Raw genomic sequence first — 13169 nt, forward strand, 5'->3', positions numbered from 1 at the left:
GGATCTTGGTTGGGTTCATGGTGGCCGATTAGTGGTTGATGGTAGCTGAGTTTGTGATGGTGGATCATGGATGGTGGCAAATTGGTGATTGGTGATTGACAGTTGTTGGGTTTGTGGTGGTGGATCGTGACTGGTGGCAAATCGATGGTGGGTTTTGCCGTGGGTTGGTTGTGAGTTGGTGGCTTGGTTGGTTTGACACAACAGTGAGTGGTGGTGGTGCCGTGAGGGGTTGTGGGTCAAAGAGAGGGAAGGGAGGGAGAAGATAGAGAGATAGAGATGAATAGTGAGAAAAAAATAATAAATAGGTGTATGTAGATATATATATATATATATATTATTGTGTAGTTTATGTTATTTTATTATGTTAAAAGCTAAAATAAAACCATTGATGTTAGGAGTTTTGTAAAGTGAGAATGTAAAATAGATAAAGTACTTTTGGTAGAGTCAAATAACTAAAATTATGGCTCTACCAATCTAAATGCTCTTAGAATTTGTCGCGAAAATATTATAGAAGTAGCAATTTTTTAGAAAAAAAAAAAAAAAAAGGGGAATAATCTCTCCCGTCCATTATATTCTTTAAAAAAAGAAAAAAGATTTTTGAAACGTTAAAAAAAGGAATGTTGTTTTCATCTCATTTCCGAAGTGTGTTAAGACTTACGAGTTGAGAGAGAGGGGTAGCTGGCTATCGCGGTGCGCGCCGTGCCAGAACAATTACCATTACATCGATTACAATCGAATTAGTCTGAGATGGAGGCAACACGAACACCAGCGGTAGCGGGTTCGGATCCTGTGGCGGAGGAGGAGGATGATTCTTCCTCCACAGTCCTCGACCTCACCAGCTTCCAGCTCCACGATCTCGAGTCAGTCGAGTTGCCCCTGAGTCTCACTGAGTTGGACCTCACTGCGAATCGTTTGTCCAGCTTGGACTCTCGGATTGGGACCCTCTCCAACCTCAAAAAGCTCTCTTTCCGCCAAAACCTAATCCACGATAACGCCCTCGAACCCATCTCTCGTTGGGACGCCTTGTCAGCTCTCGAGGTTTTCTATTTTTCTATTGAGATAATTTCATTGTCTTCAACTTTGGTTGGATAATTATATGCTTTTAACTTTTACTTTACTGTTTCATTTTGTTCTTAATGCATGTGTCTGGTTTTCCTGCTGCTCTGTTTAACGTTAGCTGAAAGGCTTATTTTGTTAATTTGGACTTATCTATGTTTGGATTCTCACAAAATGTTTGAAAAGAGAAATATAAGTTGAAAGCCTTGAAGATATTAGGGTTTCTCAATTTGTGAGAGAATTGAAAGGGTTACGTGTGTATGTGTGCGTGCGTGTTGGTTTTCCTGAGAGTTTGGGCTGTGTTTGGATGCTCAGAAAATGTTTGAAAGAAAAAATAAGCCGAAAGCTTTGATGCTTGGATATTTCTGAATTTGGACATGAGAAAAGGGGGTATGTTTGTGGTTTCTCCTCCATCTTAATTTGGAAGACTCTCTCAGCTGAGGTGTACCAGGCTAGTGGAAACGATGATTCTTCTGCATCCATTATTTTAGTACTCTACTGTGTAACTAGTTGCTTGAATGACACCGAAGCTGTTATTTTGCAGGAACTGGTGCTTAGGGATAATAAGCTGATGAAAATTCCTGATGTCAGTATATTTAAGAAGCTTCTGGTTTTCGATGTTTCTTTTAATGAAATTACTTCCTTACATGGGCTGTGCAAGGTCTCCAACACACTCAAGGAACTCTATGTATCCAAAAATCAAGTTAGCAAAATAGAGGAGATTGACCACTTCTATGATCTGCTCATTCTTGAACTTGGCTGCAACAGATTACGGGTTAGTTCTCTTCATTCTTAATGAGTCTTTTTGATGCTAAACTAATAAGGCTTTATTGTATACTTAATTGGTGGATGCAATCCTTTGTATGATTTTTTTAATTGTGCACCATTTGCTGAAAGGGTGAGGTATTGACTAGGATGGAACAACCATTTGTTGTATAGGTCTGTCTTTATTGGAGTATAGGCTCAATCCTTAATTAATGTTTTGCTACTTCAGGTAATGGAGAACTTTCAGAACTTAACAAATTTACAGGAGTTATGGCTGGGACGAAATCGCATTAAAGTAGTAAACCTATGTGGTTTAAAATGCATCAAGAAGATTAGCTTGCAAAGCAATCGTTTAACTTCTACGAGAGGATTTGAGGTATGCCATCCAGCAATTGTGAGACAGTATTTCTTTTTTCTTTTGACTCTCAAGGCATTATATTACATAAAAGATTGCACTGAACATGTTGTTTCATTGATTGTTTCTATAAGGATTGTGTTGCCCTTGAAGAACTATACTTGAGCCATAATGGTATTGCTAAGATGGAAGGCCTATCATCTTTAGTCAACCTCCGGGTTTTGGATGTATCATCAAATAAGATAACACAAGTGAATGACATTCAAAACCTGACACAGTATGTATAATATTTCCTTATCCTATGCTGCGGGTGGTATTCTCTTGTCTTCCATTGTTGATTTTGCCACCTGTATGAATATCTGTTTACAGGTTAGAAGATCTATGGCTTAATGACAATCAAATAGAATCATTTGAAGACCTTGCTGTGGCTGTTGCTGGTTCAAAAGAGAAGCTCACCACTATCTACTTAGAGAACAATCCATGTGTATGTACATTCACATCTTGGAGAACTTAAATTTTTAGACTTCACTATTGCATTTGCCAGTATGCTTGGCCGTCTTTTTTGACTGTTCATGTATGTTGATTCTCATGTCCTGTTCTAGCTGTTCATTTGTAAATCAGAAAACGCCCTTATCCTAAATATTTTTACCTTTGAGCTCTTGTTGGGGGCGTAAATTGTATCACTTGTAGGCCATTGCAACTTGATCCATGATCTCTCAACTGTCCTCTAGTCCTAGGATGGCTTTAAATCAACACACTCCCAATTGGTGTACTAGTTGTTTTTTTTTTTTTTTTTTACTTTGTATGCCTTGTTACCCCTTTTTCTATAAACTTCATGTTTCATGATTTCTCCTTGCTAAAACAGTGAGATGAAGCAACCTTCTTTGATGCCATCCTTTACTTGGAAACTTGTTATGGTTTCCTTTTTTGAATGACATCATATGCCTCATGCTTGAAATTCATTTACTAAGAGGAGTCAGTGAAAACAGAGGAAGTTACAAATCAGTTTCTTCAGTAGTGTTAACGTTAACGTTATAGATGGTAAATGGGCATTTAGAAAGTCTCATGTGCACCTATTTGGGGTATCATAGATTAGCTGATGATTATGTATCTCCAAAAGATAGTAGTGCTTATATTATGGGTCTTATTATATCAGAAGGTTTGAGAGTTACCTTCTTTCTCTTCTTGCTTCTTTTGGGATTTCATTTAGGAGGTTTACATCAATGACAGGTCCTATTTGTTATCATTAGGCAAGTTTTCAACATAATTCTGAATGATACATTCACTTTTTGTTGACAAATGTATTTACTGTCCTCGCCAACCATTCCTCCTCAAGGGAGAACTAACTTCTCAATAAAAATTATGTGTTTGAACTTTTTATAGAATTCCTGTAAGGAAAGCAAATGTTAGTAAGTTGCACACGCACCTGATGGGTAATTAACTTTTGACCTCATTTTCCACTTACAAGGGAAGGAATTGCCACTTGAGCTAGAGCTCATTGACCATTGCCAAAGTTTATATTAATGGGGAAGAATATTACTACACAAATCAAATTAGTTACCTCTCACTGCAATCATAGGCACTAATTTAAATATAGTACTATACAAGCATGCGCATAAGGTTATCATATTTTCTCTTGTTTGTTTCTGATTAACTGAGTCTGTAACGATCCTCATTTAAAGATTGAAAAAACAGCTTCTTTTATTATACTATATAGCATACTTTTGATTCTGCTTTTTTGCCTTTTATATGTGATTGATGGGGGAGTACTTCTCTCTGTATGGCTATGATAATTAAGTTATATTGCCTTTCAACTTCATCAAATGTATTTCTTTCAGATTCTATATCTGATCCTGCTTCTTTATTGCAGGGCAAGACTCAAAACTATTCTGCCACACTGAGAGGAATCTTCCCAAACATCCAACAAATTGATTCTGATGTATTTGCTTAAAAGTTTTTTGTGGCTATAACTTTTCTCAGGACCTTTGTGGTTGAAAGCCCCAGCCAGAAGTAATAATCCTACATTAGTTAGTTCTCTGCATGCTTTTTTCCAGGGTTTTAATGGAATGTTGCTGCCTTCAGCTAATAGGCTGAGCGTTCACCAATCAGGCTTGCAGGCAAAATTGTGGTTTCAAAGGTTACTTAAAAGGAGTAGTGGTTTGATAGGAACACCCTTGATACAGGGAATTATATACTGATAAAGCACGGGATATTCTAGACTCATATNCTATAAACTTCATGTTTCATGATTTCTCCTTGCTAAAACAGTGAGATGAAGCAACCTTCTTTGATGCCATCCTTTACTTGGAAACTTGTTATGGTTTCCTTTTTTGAATGACATCATATGCCTCATGCTTGAAATTCATTTACTAAGAGGAGTCAGTGAAAACAGAGGAAGTTACAAATCAGTTTCTTCAGTAGTGTTAACGTTAACGTTATAGATGGTAAATGGGCATTTAGAAAGTCTCATGTGCACCTATTTGGGGTATCATAGATTAGCTGATGATTATGTATCTCCAAAAGATAGTAGTGCTTATATTATGGGTCTTATTATATCAGAAGGTTTGAGAGTTACCTTCTTTCTCTTCTTGCTTCTTTTGGGATTTCATTTAGGAGGTTTACATCAATGACAGGTCCTATTTGTTATCATTAGGCAAGTTTTCAACATAATTCTGAATGATACATTCACTTTTTGTTGACAAATGTATTTACTGTCCTCGCCAACCATTCCTCCTCAAGGGAGAACTAACTTCTCAATAAAAATTATGTGTTTGAACTTTTTATAGAATTCCTGTAAGGAAAGCAAATGTTAGTAAGTTGCACACGCACCTGATGGGTAATTAACTTTTGACCTCATTTTCCACTTACAAGGGAAGGAATTGCCACTTGAGCTAGAGCTCATTGACCATTGCCAAAGTTTATATTAATGGGGAAGAATATTACTACACAAATCAAATTAGTTACCTCTCACTGCAATCATAGGCACTAATTTAAATATAGTACTATACAAGCATGCGCATAAGGTTATCATATTTTCTCTTGTTTGTTTCTGATTAACTGAGTCTGTAACGATCCTCATTTAAAGATTGAAAAAACAGCTTCTTTTATTATACTATATAGCATACTTTTGATTCTGCTTTTTTGCCTTTTATATGTGATTGATGGGGGGGTACTTCTCTCTGTATGGCTATGATAATTAAGTTATATTGCCTTTCAACTTCATCAAATGTATTTCTTTCAGATTCTATATCTGATCCTGCTTCTTTATTGCAGGGCAAGACTCAAAACTATTCTGCCACACTGAGAGGAATCTTCCCAAACATCCAACAAATTGATTCTGATGTATTTGCTTAAAAGTTTTTTGTGGCTATAACTTTTCTCAGGACCTTTGTGGTTGAAAGCCCCAGCCAGAAGTAATAATCCTACATTAGTTAGTTCTCTGCATGCTTTTTCCAGGGTTTTAATGGAATGTTGCTGCCTTCAGCTAATAGGCTGAGCGTTCACCAATCAGGCTTGCAGGCAAAATTGTGGTTTCAAAGGTTACTTAAAAGGAGTAGTGGTTTGATAGGAACACCCTTGATACAGGGAATTATATACTGATCAAGCACGGGATATTCTAGACTCATATGCTTGCTCATTGGTTATGAGGCATTTAAGATGCTTTTAACTAATGTTTCTTGAGACCACCTTCTTCTTCCTCATTTCCTACCGGTCAACTTTTGAGTTTAAAGTAAATTTGTTTCTTTGTTATGGTTGTTTTTAGCACTTTTGTTAGTTATTCTGTTATGGACGAGGATGTATGATGAAATGCTCTGACCGCATAAAGATGTAATTAGTATTAAACTTCATTTGGAGGATCTATAAAGATTTATTTAACACCGGTTCCAGAATGATCAAGTAAAATGGCATTTCTTTTTTATACTGTTGGCTTGAGAGTTATTGCATGATTTGAAAAGCTTAAGTCAACTCAATCTTTGGAATGAGTAGATTGAATTTTTTGTCATATCATTCATTGTTAATAGTTTAATAGATATTAAAATTGTGATAATTACAGTTTGTTTAAATAATGATAATTTGGTAAAAATTAACTCACTTATTTCAAAATAGATTGATAGGATTAGAAAATTTTACCCCGCCGGGGGGGGGGGGGGGGGGGAGGGGGACATGCTTGGTTATTCATAACTGAGGCCTATCTTCAAAATGGACCAGACCTAATTAAGATTCAACCTTTTACCCACATTACCTGGAGACAGGTTGACAATATATTCGATGTATGTGTGCATTTGAACTCTGGATGTCATGTATTCACCACACCACATCAGGTGTCAACTAGTTGAAAACTACAAGGCTCTTCTTAGCATTATATTAAAAATTAATGTTAATATGACTAATGATGTATTAGTTGATAAAAGTGCGTAGTTCTCACTAATTATGCTAAGATCAACAAGAATCTATATCTCAGCTCATTTGAGCTAGTATTTTCTTCTTAAAATGAAGTTGTTTGTGGAAAAAATATTAACGAGAATAAGAGCATCTCCAACAGATGCTGTATCCGGGTTTGTTGGCTAAAATTTGAAAAATCTGTGCATTATTCATGCTCCAACCAGTTCGGTATTCTTGGATTTTTCTTGGCTAATAAACACTAGCCCATCAGATTGGGCTACTGTTCATTCTTCAAATACTTTTTTTTTTCTATTATAATAATTAGATATTGAATAAAAAAATGTTAGCAAATGTGTAATTGTTAAAAAAAGAATAAATAATGAATGAAGAAATAATATTTAAATGAGATAGAGAATTTGTTGGAAAGTATATTTAAAAAAAAAAAGTAAATAAAGATAAAAATTACTGTTTATTCTCCAAATACTATAAAAATTTGATGAATTTGTTTGAGATGCGCAATGCTATTATTAACAACTAAATTTCAGTCACATAACATGAGTGTCCCATTTCCAGTTGCCTGCACGCTAGAGGCACATGACTGTCCAACAAGGCACTTCCGACCGCTCCTATTTCTATTTATTGAAAAACGGGTTTGTGGCATGTTCCTTTTTTTTTTTTATCCTTGTGGCATGTTCCTCGTCCTCCAAGCAAAGCAAAGCAAACATTTGGGAAATTAGTTGAACCCATATTTATTTTTTTCCCATGAAACCTCAGGTCTCTAGAGCAAATATGCTTTTTTCTTTTTTTTTTTTTGTATCGCCACTGATGAGACAGCCTCACACACATAAGAAGTGATAGTTATAAAAGAAAAATATGAAGTAGCCACCACTAAGGTATAATAGGCAACTCATCTTTGTCTTTAACGACTGATTGCTGACTCGATAGTGTATTCCTCATTTAGAGCAAGAACGATACGATCCACCCACGAATTTCTTCCAACCAAGCAGTGGCAACAATATTATTTAAACAATCATTGGCAGAACAACTTACCGGATGACACCTCCAATGGCATCTCATTCTAGCTCTTGCAAAAAACACTTCTTCTATTGTGACAGTAACAGATGAACCCCTCAAGTGTATTATTATTGTCCACAGTTTCAGTCTTAATTTTTGCTTCCATATCAGAGAACACCCAACCCAATCGTTTATTGGAGATTAAGCATATTTTCTGGCAACAGTAACACTGCAATTTCAAATTTAGTATCATCACAAAGATTTAGTGCTCATAACAAAATTAACTGCTACATTCAAATTACAATTAATAAATCAATGCTAAATATCATTTGTGTAATACCCCTAACATTGCCAATAGTGGCCCTATAGCTTGAAGAATAAATTGCAAATTCAAGCCTGTAAGTAAGTAAACCCTAAACACAGATTATTAATAATAGACTCATCTCTAGGTGGTAAAATCCATGCAAAGGTGGGTGAAAAAAAAGAGTTTCCCTTCACGGAGATGGAACAGTATCTCAGAAGGAAAAATCTGCACAAAATGCTTGCTTGGTATACATGACAGAGAGTCTCTTTCTTACAAGCATATTACTTTTCTGCCTGTATTTTCACCCCTACAACAGATAGTGTAACCAAGAACCATACATTGACTACATGTAAATAACCTCAGTCAATATTATCAAGGCCAAAATAGACAAAAAGTTCTACCACTTTGATTAGGACAAAGCTACCATGAAAATGTGGTAAAAACTAAAAACGAACAACCACCCTGGGTTCTCACTTTTAGTCATATGGAATCATAAGTCATAACATGTCAATTTTTTTAGTTTGGCCACTTCATCTTAAGGGACTAAAAGCGATTACTTGGAACTTCAGGGACTAAAATCGATCCATGTGCTAAACTTTAGAGACCCAGCAATATATTTAAGCCCTTTTTAATATTTTTATGTAATTTGGAAGTTTTAGGATTTAGAGTTTTTTTTTTTTGATGGGAAATACTTCGACTTTATTAAAATAAGAAGACAATTTACATTTTGTCATGCAAACAGGCATGGGCTATCAGAGGAGGAACTTCCTCTAGCCATGCATCATAATCCTCAACAGATTTAGTGTGTTGAGCGAGCAAATGGGCAGGGACATTTCCCTGCCGTTTTGTGTGAGTAAAACTCCACCATCTAAAATGTGAGACTTGGTCCATTATTCCAGCAAGCACTGTGACTACTGAAGCAGGTGGCGAGCTTAAACCTTGCAAGGCGTTGCACACTAGCAAGGAGTCACTTTCAAACACAACATCTCTGATACCAACGTCTTTTGCAAAAGCAACTCCAGCTTCGAAAGCTTTTGCTTCAGCCTCTATTGCACCCAACGGCCATTTCCACTTCTTGCTTAATGCTGTGACCACTTCTTCGGTACCGTCCCTGATTAAAACCCCAGCTCCTGCTTGCTTTCTGTCCGAGAAAACCGCACCGTCGATATTCACTTTATAGTATCCTTGAGGTGGGGGTTGCCAAGAGACCACAGCCTCGGGTTCAGCTTGGTGCTCTGTTTTTATTTCATTCGCAGACCGAAACTCTTCCACCAGATGCAAGGCATTCCGGATCACTGTTCTACCTGCTTTTCCTTTTCCTCCCATTCGTAGATCATTCCTATTCTTCCAAATGCCCCAGCAAACAGAAACAAATTGCTCCATTTGCCCAGGCCGAAGGTGGTCACACCTCTGTAGGTTCTCAATCACATCCAAGAAATTCCATTGCGGCAAGATTTCAAACGGCAAAGAGAATTTGCCACTGTTCCACACTTCTTCGGCATGTTCACAACTCCATAGCAAGTGACAGACAGTTTCCTCACTTTGACCACAGAGCTCACAGATTCCATCTAGTGTAATCTTCCTCTTCGCCAAGTTGGATTTCGTGGCTAATATACCCCGCCCTGCCTTCCACGCAAAATGTTTTATTTTCTGTGAGACTTTCAAGAGCCATATTGACTTCCAAACTTTCCTCCTAGTTGACTTGTCTGAATAGTCAGCCTTATTGGCTTGTGTCTTCTCTTCCAACGCTAGTGCGTAAGCACTCTTCACTGTAAACTTCCCACTCTTATTTTCAGCCCATATCAGCCTGTCGTGAGTGTTGCTTGAACTCAGAGGGATACCCAAAATCGCATCTCTGTCTTCAGGAAGAAACCACGAGTTGAGCTTGTTAAAATCCCATTCACCTGTTGCTCTGTTTATGAGCTCACAAACCAGATTATTAGTGGGATTTGGCTTCTCCTTTGTAATCAGCTTGTACGTGCATGGTCTAGGTATCCATTTATCATTCCATACCCTTATCTTGTTACCATTTCCCACTTGCCATTGTGTGCCTCCTTGAACAATGCTCTGTGCCGCCATTAAGCTTCTCCACGCATATGATGGATTTCGGCCCAATGTCGCCTTCGTAAAACTGCAGTGAGGGAAATAGTTTGCTTTGTAAACACGACTAAACAGAAAGTTGGAGTTGGTTAGAAGCCGCTAGCCTTGTTTGGCTAGGAGAGCCAAACTGAAGCTCCTCAGGTCTCTAAAGCCAAGGCCACCCCTGTTTTTTGGCAAGCACATCGTGTCCTACTTCAACCATGCTATTTTCTTCTCATTCTCGGTCTGTCCCTACCAGAAGTGTCTGATTACACTAGTAAGCTCATCACATAGATTCTTGGATAGCAGAAAACAACTCATGGTATATGAAGGCACGGCATGGGCTACTGATTTGATCAGAATTTCCTTCCCAGCAGGCGTCAATATTTTTTCCTTCCATCCTGAAACTTTGTTAGCCACTCTCTGTTTGAGTTGTGCAAAAGTATTGTTCTTAGATCTTCCCACCAGTGATGGCAGACCCAGATAGGCTTCATGCGGTTTAATTACTTGTGCACGGAACATAGTTTTCACCCTCTCTTTTATTCCTCCGTCAGTGTTTGGGCTGAAATACAGGGAAGTTTTGTGACAATTTAACTGTTGGCCAGAGGATAATTCATAGACCTTGAGAATTCTTTGAATTTCCGTAGCTTCACTTTCTGTTGCTCTTCCAAATATCAAGCTGTCATAGGCGAAGAATAAGTGAGATATTCTGGGCCCATTTGCTGAGGCAGCCACCCCTTTAATAGCATTTCTTTGTGCCGCATGGGTTAGCAAGGCAGACAAACCCTCCGCACACAGAAGGAAGAGATAGGGCGATAGCGGATCGCCTTGTCTTAGCTCTCGGGTTGGGTGGATAGAACCATATGGCTGTCCATTGATCCGAATTGCATATTTCACCGAAGAAACACACCTCATTACAGTGCTAATCCATTTCTCATGGAAGCCAAGCTTCTTCATAATCTGTTTCAAACATTCCCATTCAACCCGATCGTACTCCTTGCTCATATCCAACTTTATAGCCATATTTCCACATTTACCTTTCTTCTTTTTGCTAATATGGCTCATCATCTCATGTGCCACCAAAACATTGTCTGTGATGAGACGTTCTGCCACAAAAGCACTTTGATTCTCCCCAATGATTTCCTGCAATACTAGTTTCATCATCTTCGCCACAACTTTGGAAGCAATTTTGTAAGCCACATTACATAACGAAATCGATCTATAATCAGTTACTTTATCCGGGTTTTTGGTTTTTGGAATAAGCACAATGTGGGTGTCATGGAATTTAGGAGGGGACACATCATGGTTAAGAAAATCAAGTACAGTGCTAATGACAATAGATTTAACAGTGGGCCAAAAATGATGATAAAATAAGGGTGGCATACCGTCTGGTCCAGGAGCCGTTAAGGGGTGCATTTGCTTAAGTTCCTTCTCCACCTCCATAGCATGAAAGTCTTGTGTAAGAGTAGAATTCATTCTCTCAGTGACCTTGGACTGGACTGCATCAATTAGTTCTTGCTCCACTAATCGCCTTGAAGTAGTGAATAGCTCCTCAAAGTAGCTCACAAAGGCTTGCCCAATTTGGTCTTCCTCCTCCAACCACCTGTTGTTTTCATCCATAATTCTACTAATGGTATTCCGTTGGTACCGGTTTGAGGCCTTAGTGTGGAAGAAAGTGGTGTTTTTATCCCCTGCCCTCAGCCAGTTATTTCTGCTTCTTTGCTGCCATATTTTCTCTTCAATGCCAAGCCATCTATTTAGCTCCACTTTCGTTGCATGGACTGCCTCCAAGTCCGTACCAGTTGCCTTCATGTTTTCAAGCATTTGAAGCTTTCTTTGTAAGTCAACAACTTGCTTTCCATTGTGGCCAAAGGTGTTGGTGTTCCACGACCTCAATGACATTTGACACTCCTCAAGACAAGCTTCAAATGGCCATTGTGAGTGGCTGGTCCGTCCCCTTTCCCATGCCTCCTCCACCACATTTTTACATCTCTCATCCTCAAGCCACATAGATTCAAAGAGGAACAATTTTGGCTGCCTCCTTTGTTTTCTTGGGAGGTTAGTTTCTTTGAGCACTAAAATACTATGGTCAGACACTGAGTTGGACAGATGGTACACCTTTACTATCGGGAAAGCCACTGCCCAATTCGTAGACAACAAATCTCTATCGAGTCTTTCTCGCACCCATCCCTGACTTCCCAACCGTCTACTCCACGTGTAGTTTGAACCCACATATCCCAAGTCTCTTAGCTTGCATTTATTAATCACCTCACGAAAACATCTCATCTACCCTTCCACTCTAATTTCGCCACCAATCTTTTCCTTAGCATACATTAGTTCATTAAAGTCTCCCATACATACCCACGGTAAGTTACTTTGACGACTGAGACTCTCCAACAGTGCCCACGACTCTCCCCTTTTCATTGTCTCAGGATGGCCATAAAACCCGGTGAACCGCCATTGTTTTATTCCCTGTTCGTCATTCACTATTGCATCAATATGCCTTGGGGAGTATGATAATATATCAACCTGCAAAGGTTTCTTCCACAAAAGAGCCAAGCCTCCTGCCCGTCGAAAACGTGGCACTACCAGTCCTTGCTACTGTTCTATTTTCTGTTTTATTCCATCCATTTCCGTAACATCGAACTTAGTCTCCATGAGAAAGACTAAGGTGGGATCTTTCTCCAACGCAACCTTTTGGAGTGCATTCACTGTTAGGGGGTTCCCAAGCCCCCTACAGTTCCAGCTGATAACACTCATTGTGTTGTGCAGCCCCGCCGATCCCAAGTGTTGTGCTAAAAGTTTACCAAACTCCTGTATCTCATCCTCCACTTTCATCCGCTTCCCATTATCTTCCTTATCATCTAACTCAGCCAGTGGTGATCTTGCACTTCTTTTTATTCCCATATCCTTCATCTCATATTCCATGGTTAAAGCAACGTTGTTGGTATCCCTCTGGTTTTGAGTGTCCTCCCTCTGAACAAGCAGTAACTTTCAATTAGGAAAACGAATAAATAACCTAAAATTCATGAGACCGAGAGACAATGAGGAAGAGAATCCGTATACTTGTATTGGGAACGACCAAAGTAAAACTTTTTGCCTTCTCCGGAACGGTTTTCTTTTCTTTTAGTACCAATTTTAGGAGCACAAAACAGAGCATAAAGATCAAATAATTTCTAATAGGAACCGTTTTCTTTTCTTTTAGTACCAATT

At 38.5% G+C, this 13169-nt stretch overlaps 1 protein-coding gene across 1 annotated transcript; it reads left to right on the plus strand.

The window, feature by feature from the left end:
- Positions 1 to 619: 619 nt before the first annotated feature.
- On the plus strand, positions 620 to 4217 carry LOC112027223 (protein phosphatase 1 regulatory inhibitor subunit PPP1R7 homolog). Its single transcript, XM_024059893.2, has 6 exons — positions 620 to 1038; positions 1601 to 1831; positions 2051 to 2197; positions 2311 to 2453; positions 2546 to 2660; positions 4047 to 4217. The coding sequence occupies exons 1-6, from the start codon at positions 748 to 750 to the stop codon at positions 4125 to 4127; spliced, it is 1008 nt and encodes a 335-aa protein (XP_023915661.2). The 5' UTR covers positions 620 to 747; the 3' UTR covers positions 4128 to 4217.
- The last annotated feature ends 8952 nt before the right edge of the window (positions 4218 to 13169 follow it).

The sequence above is a fragment of the Quercus suber genome, unplaced genomic scaffold (assembly GCF_002906115.3).
Source record: "Quercus suber isolate HL8 unplaced genomic scaffold, Cork oak 2.0 scaffold_170, whole genome shotgun sequence".
NCBI classification, from domain to species: domain Eukaryota; kingdom Viridiplantae; phylum Streptophyta; class Magnoliopsida; order Fagales; family Fagaceae; genus Quercus; species Quercus suber.

What these genes read in the sequence shown, in the direction of transcription:
- LOC112027223 (XM_024059893.2), top strand. Translation starts at nt 748, where the DNA reads ATGGAGGCAACACGAACACCAGCGGTAGCGGGTTCGGATCCTGTGGCG. An exon ending in TTGGCTGCAACAGATTACGG is followed by an intron (nt 1,832 to 2,050) that starts GTTAGTTCTCTT and finishes TTGCTACTTCAG; the next exon opens with GTAATGGAGAACTTTCAGAA. An exon ending in GACATTCAAAACCTGACACA is followed by an intron (nt 2,454 to 2,545) that starts GTATGTATAATA and finishes ATCTGTTTACAG; the next exon opens with GTTAGAAGATCTATGGCTTA.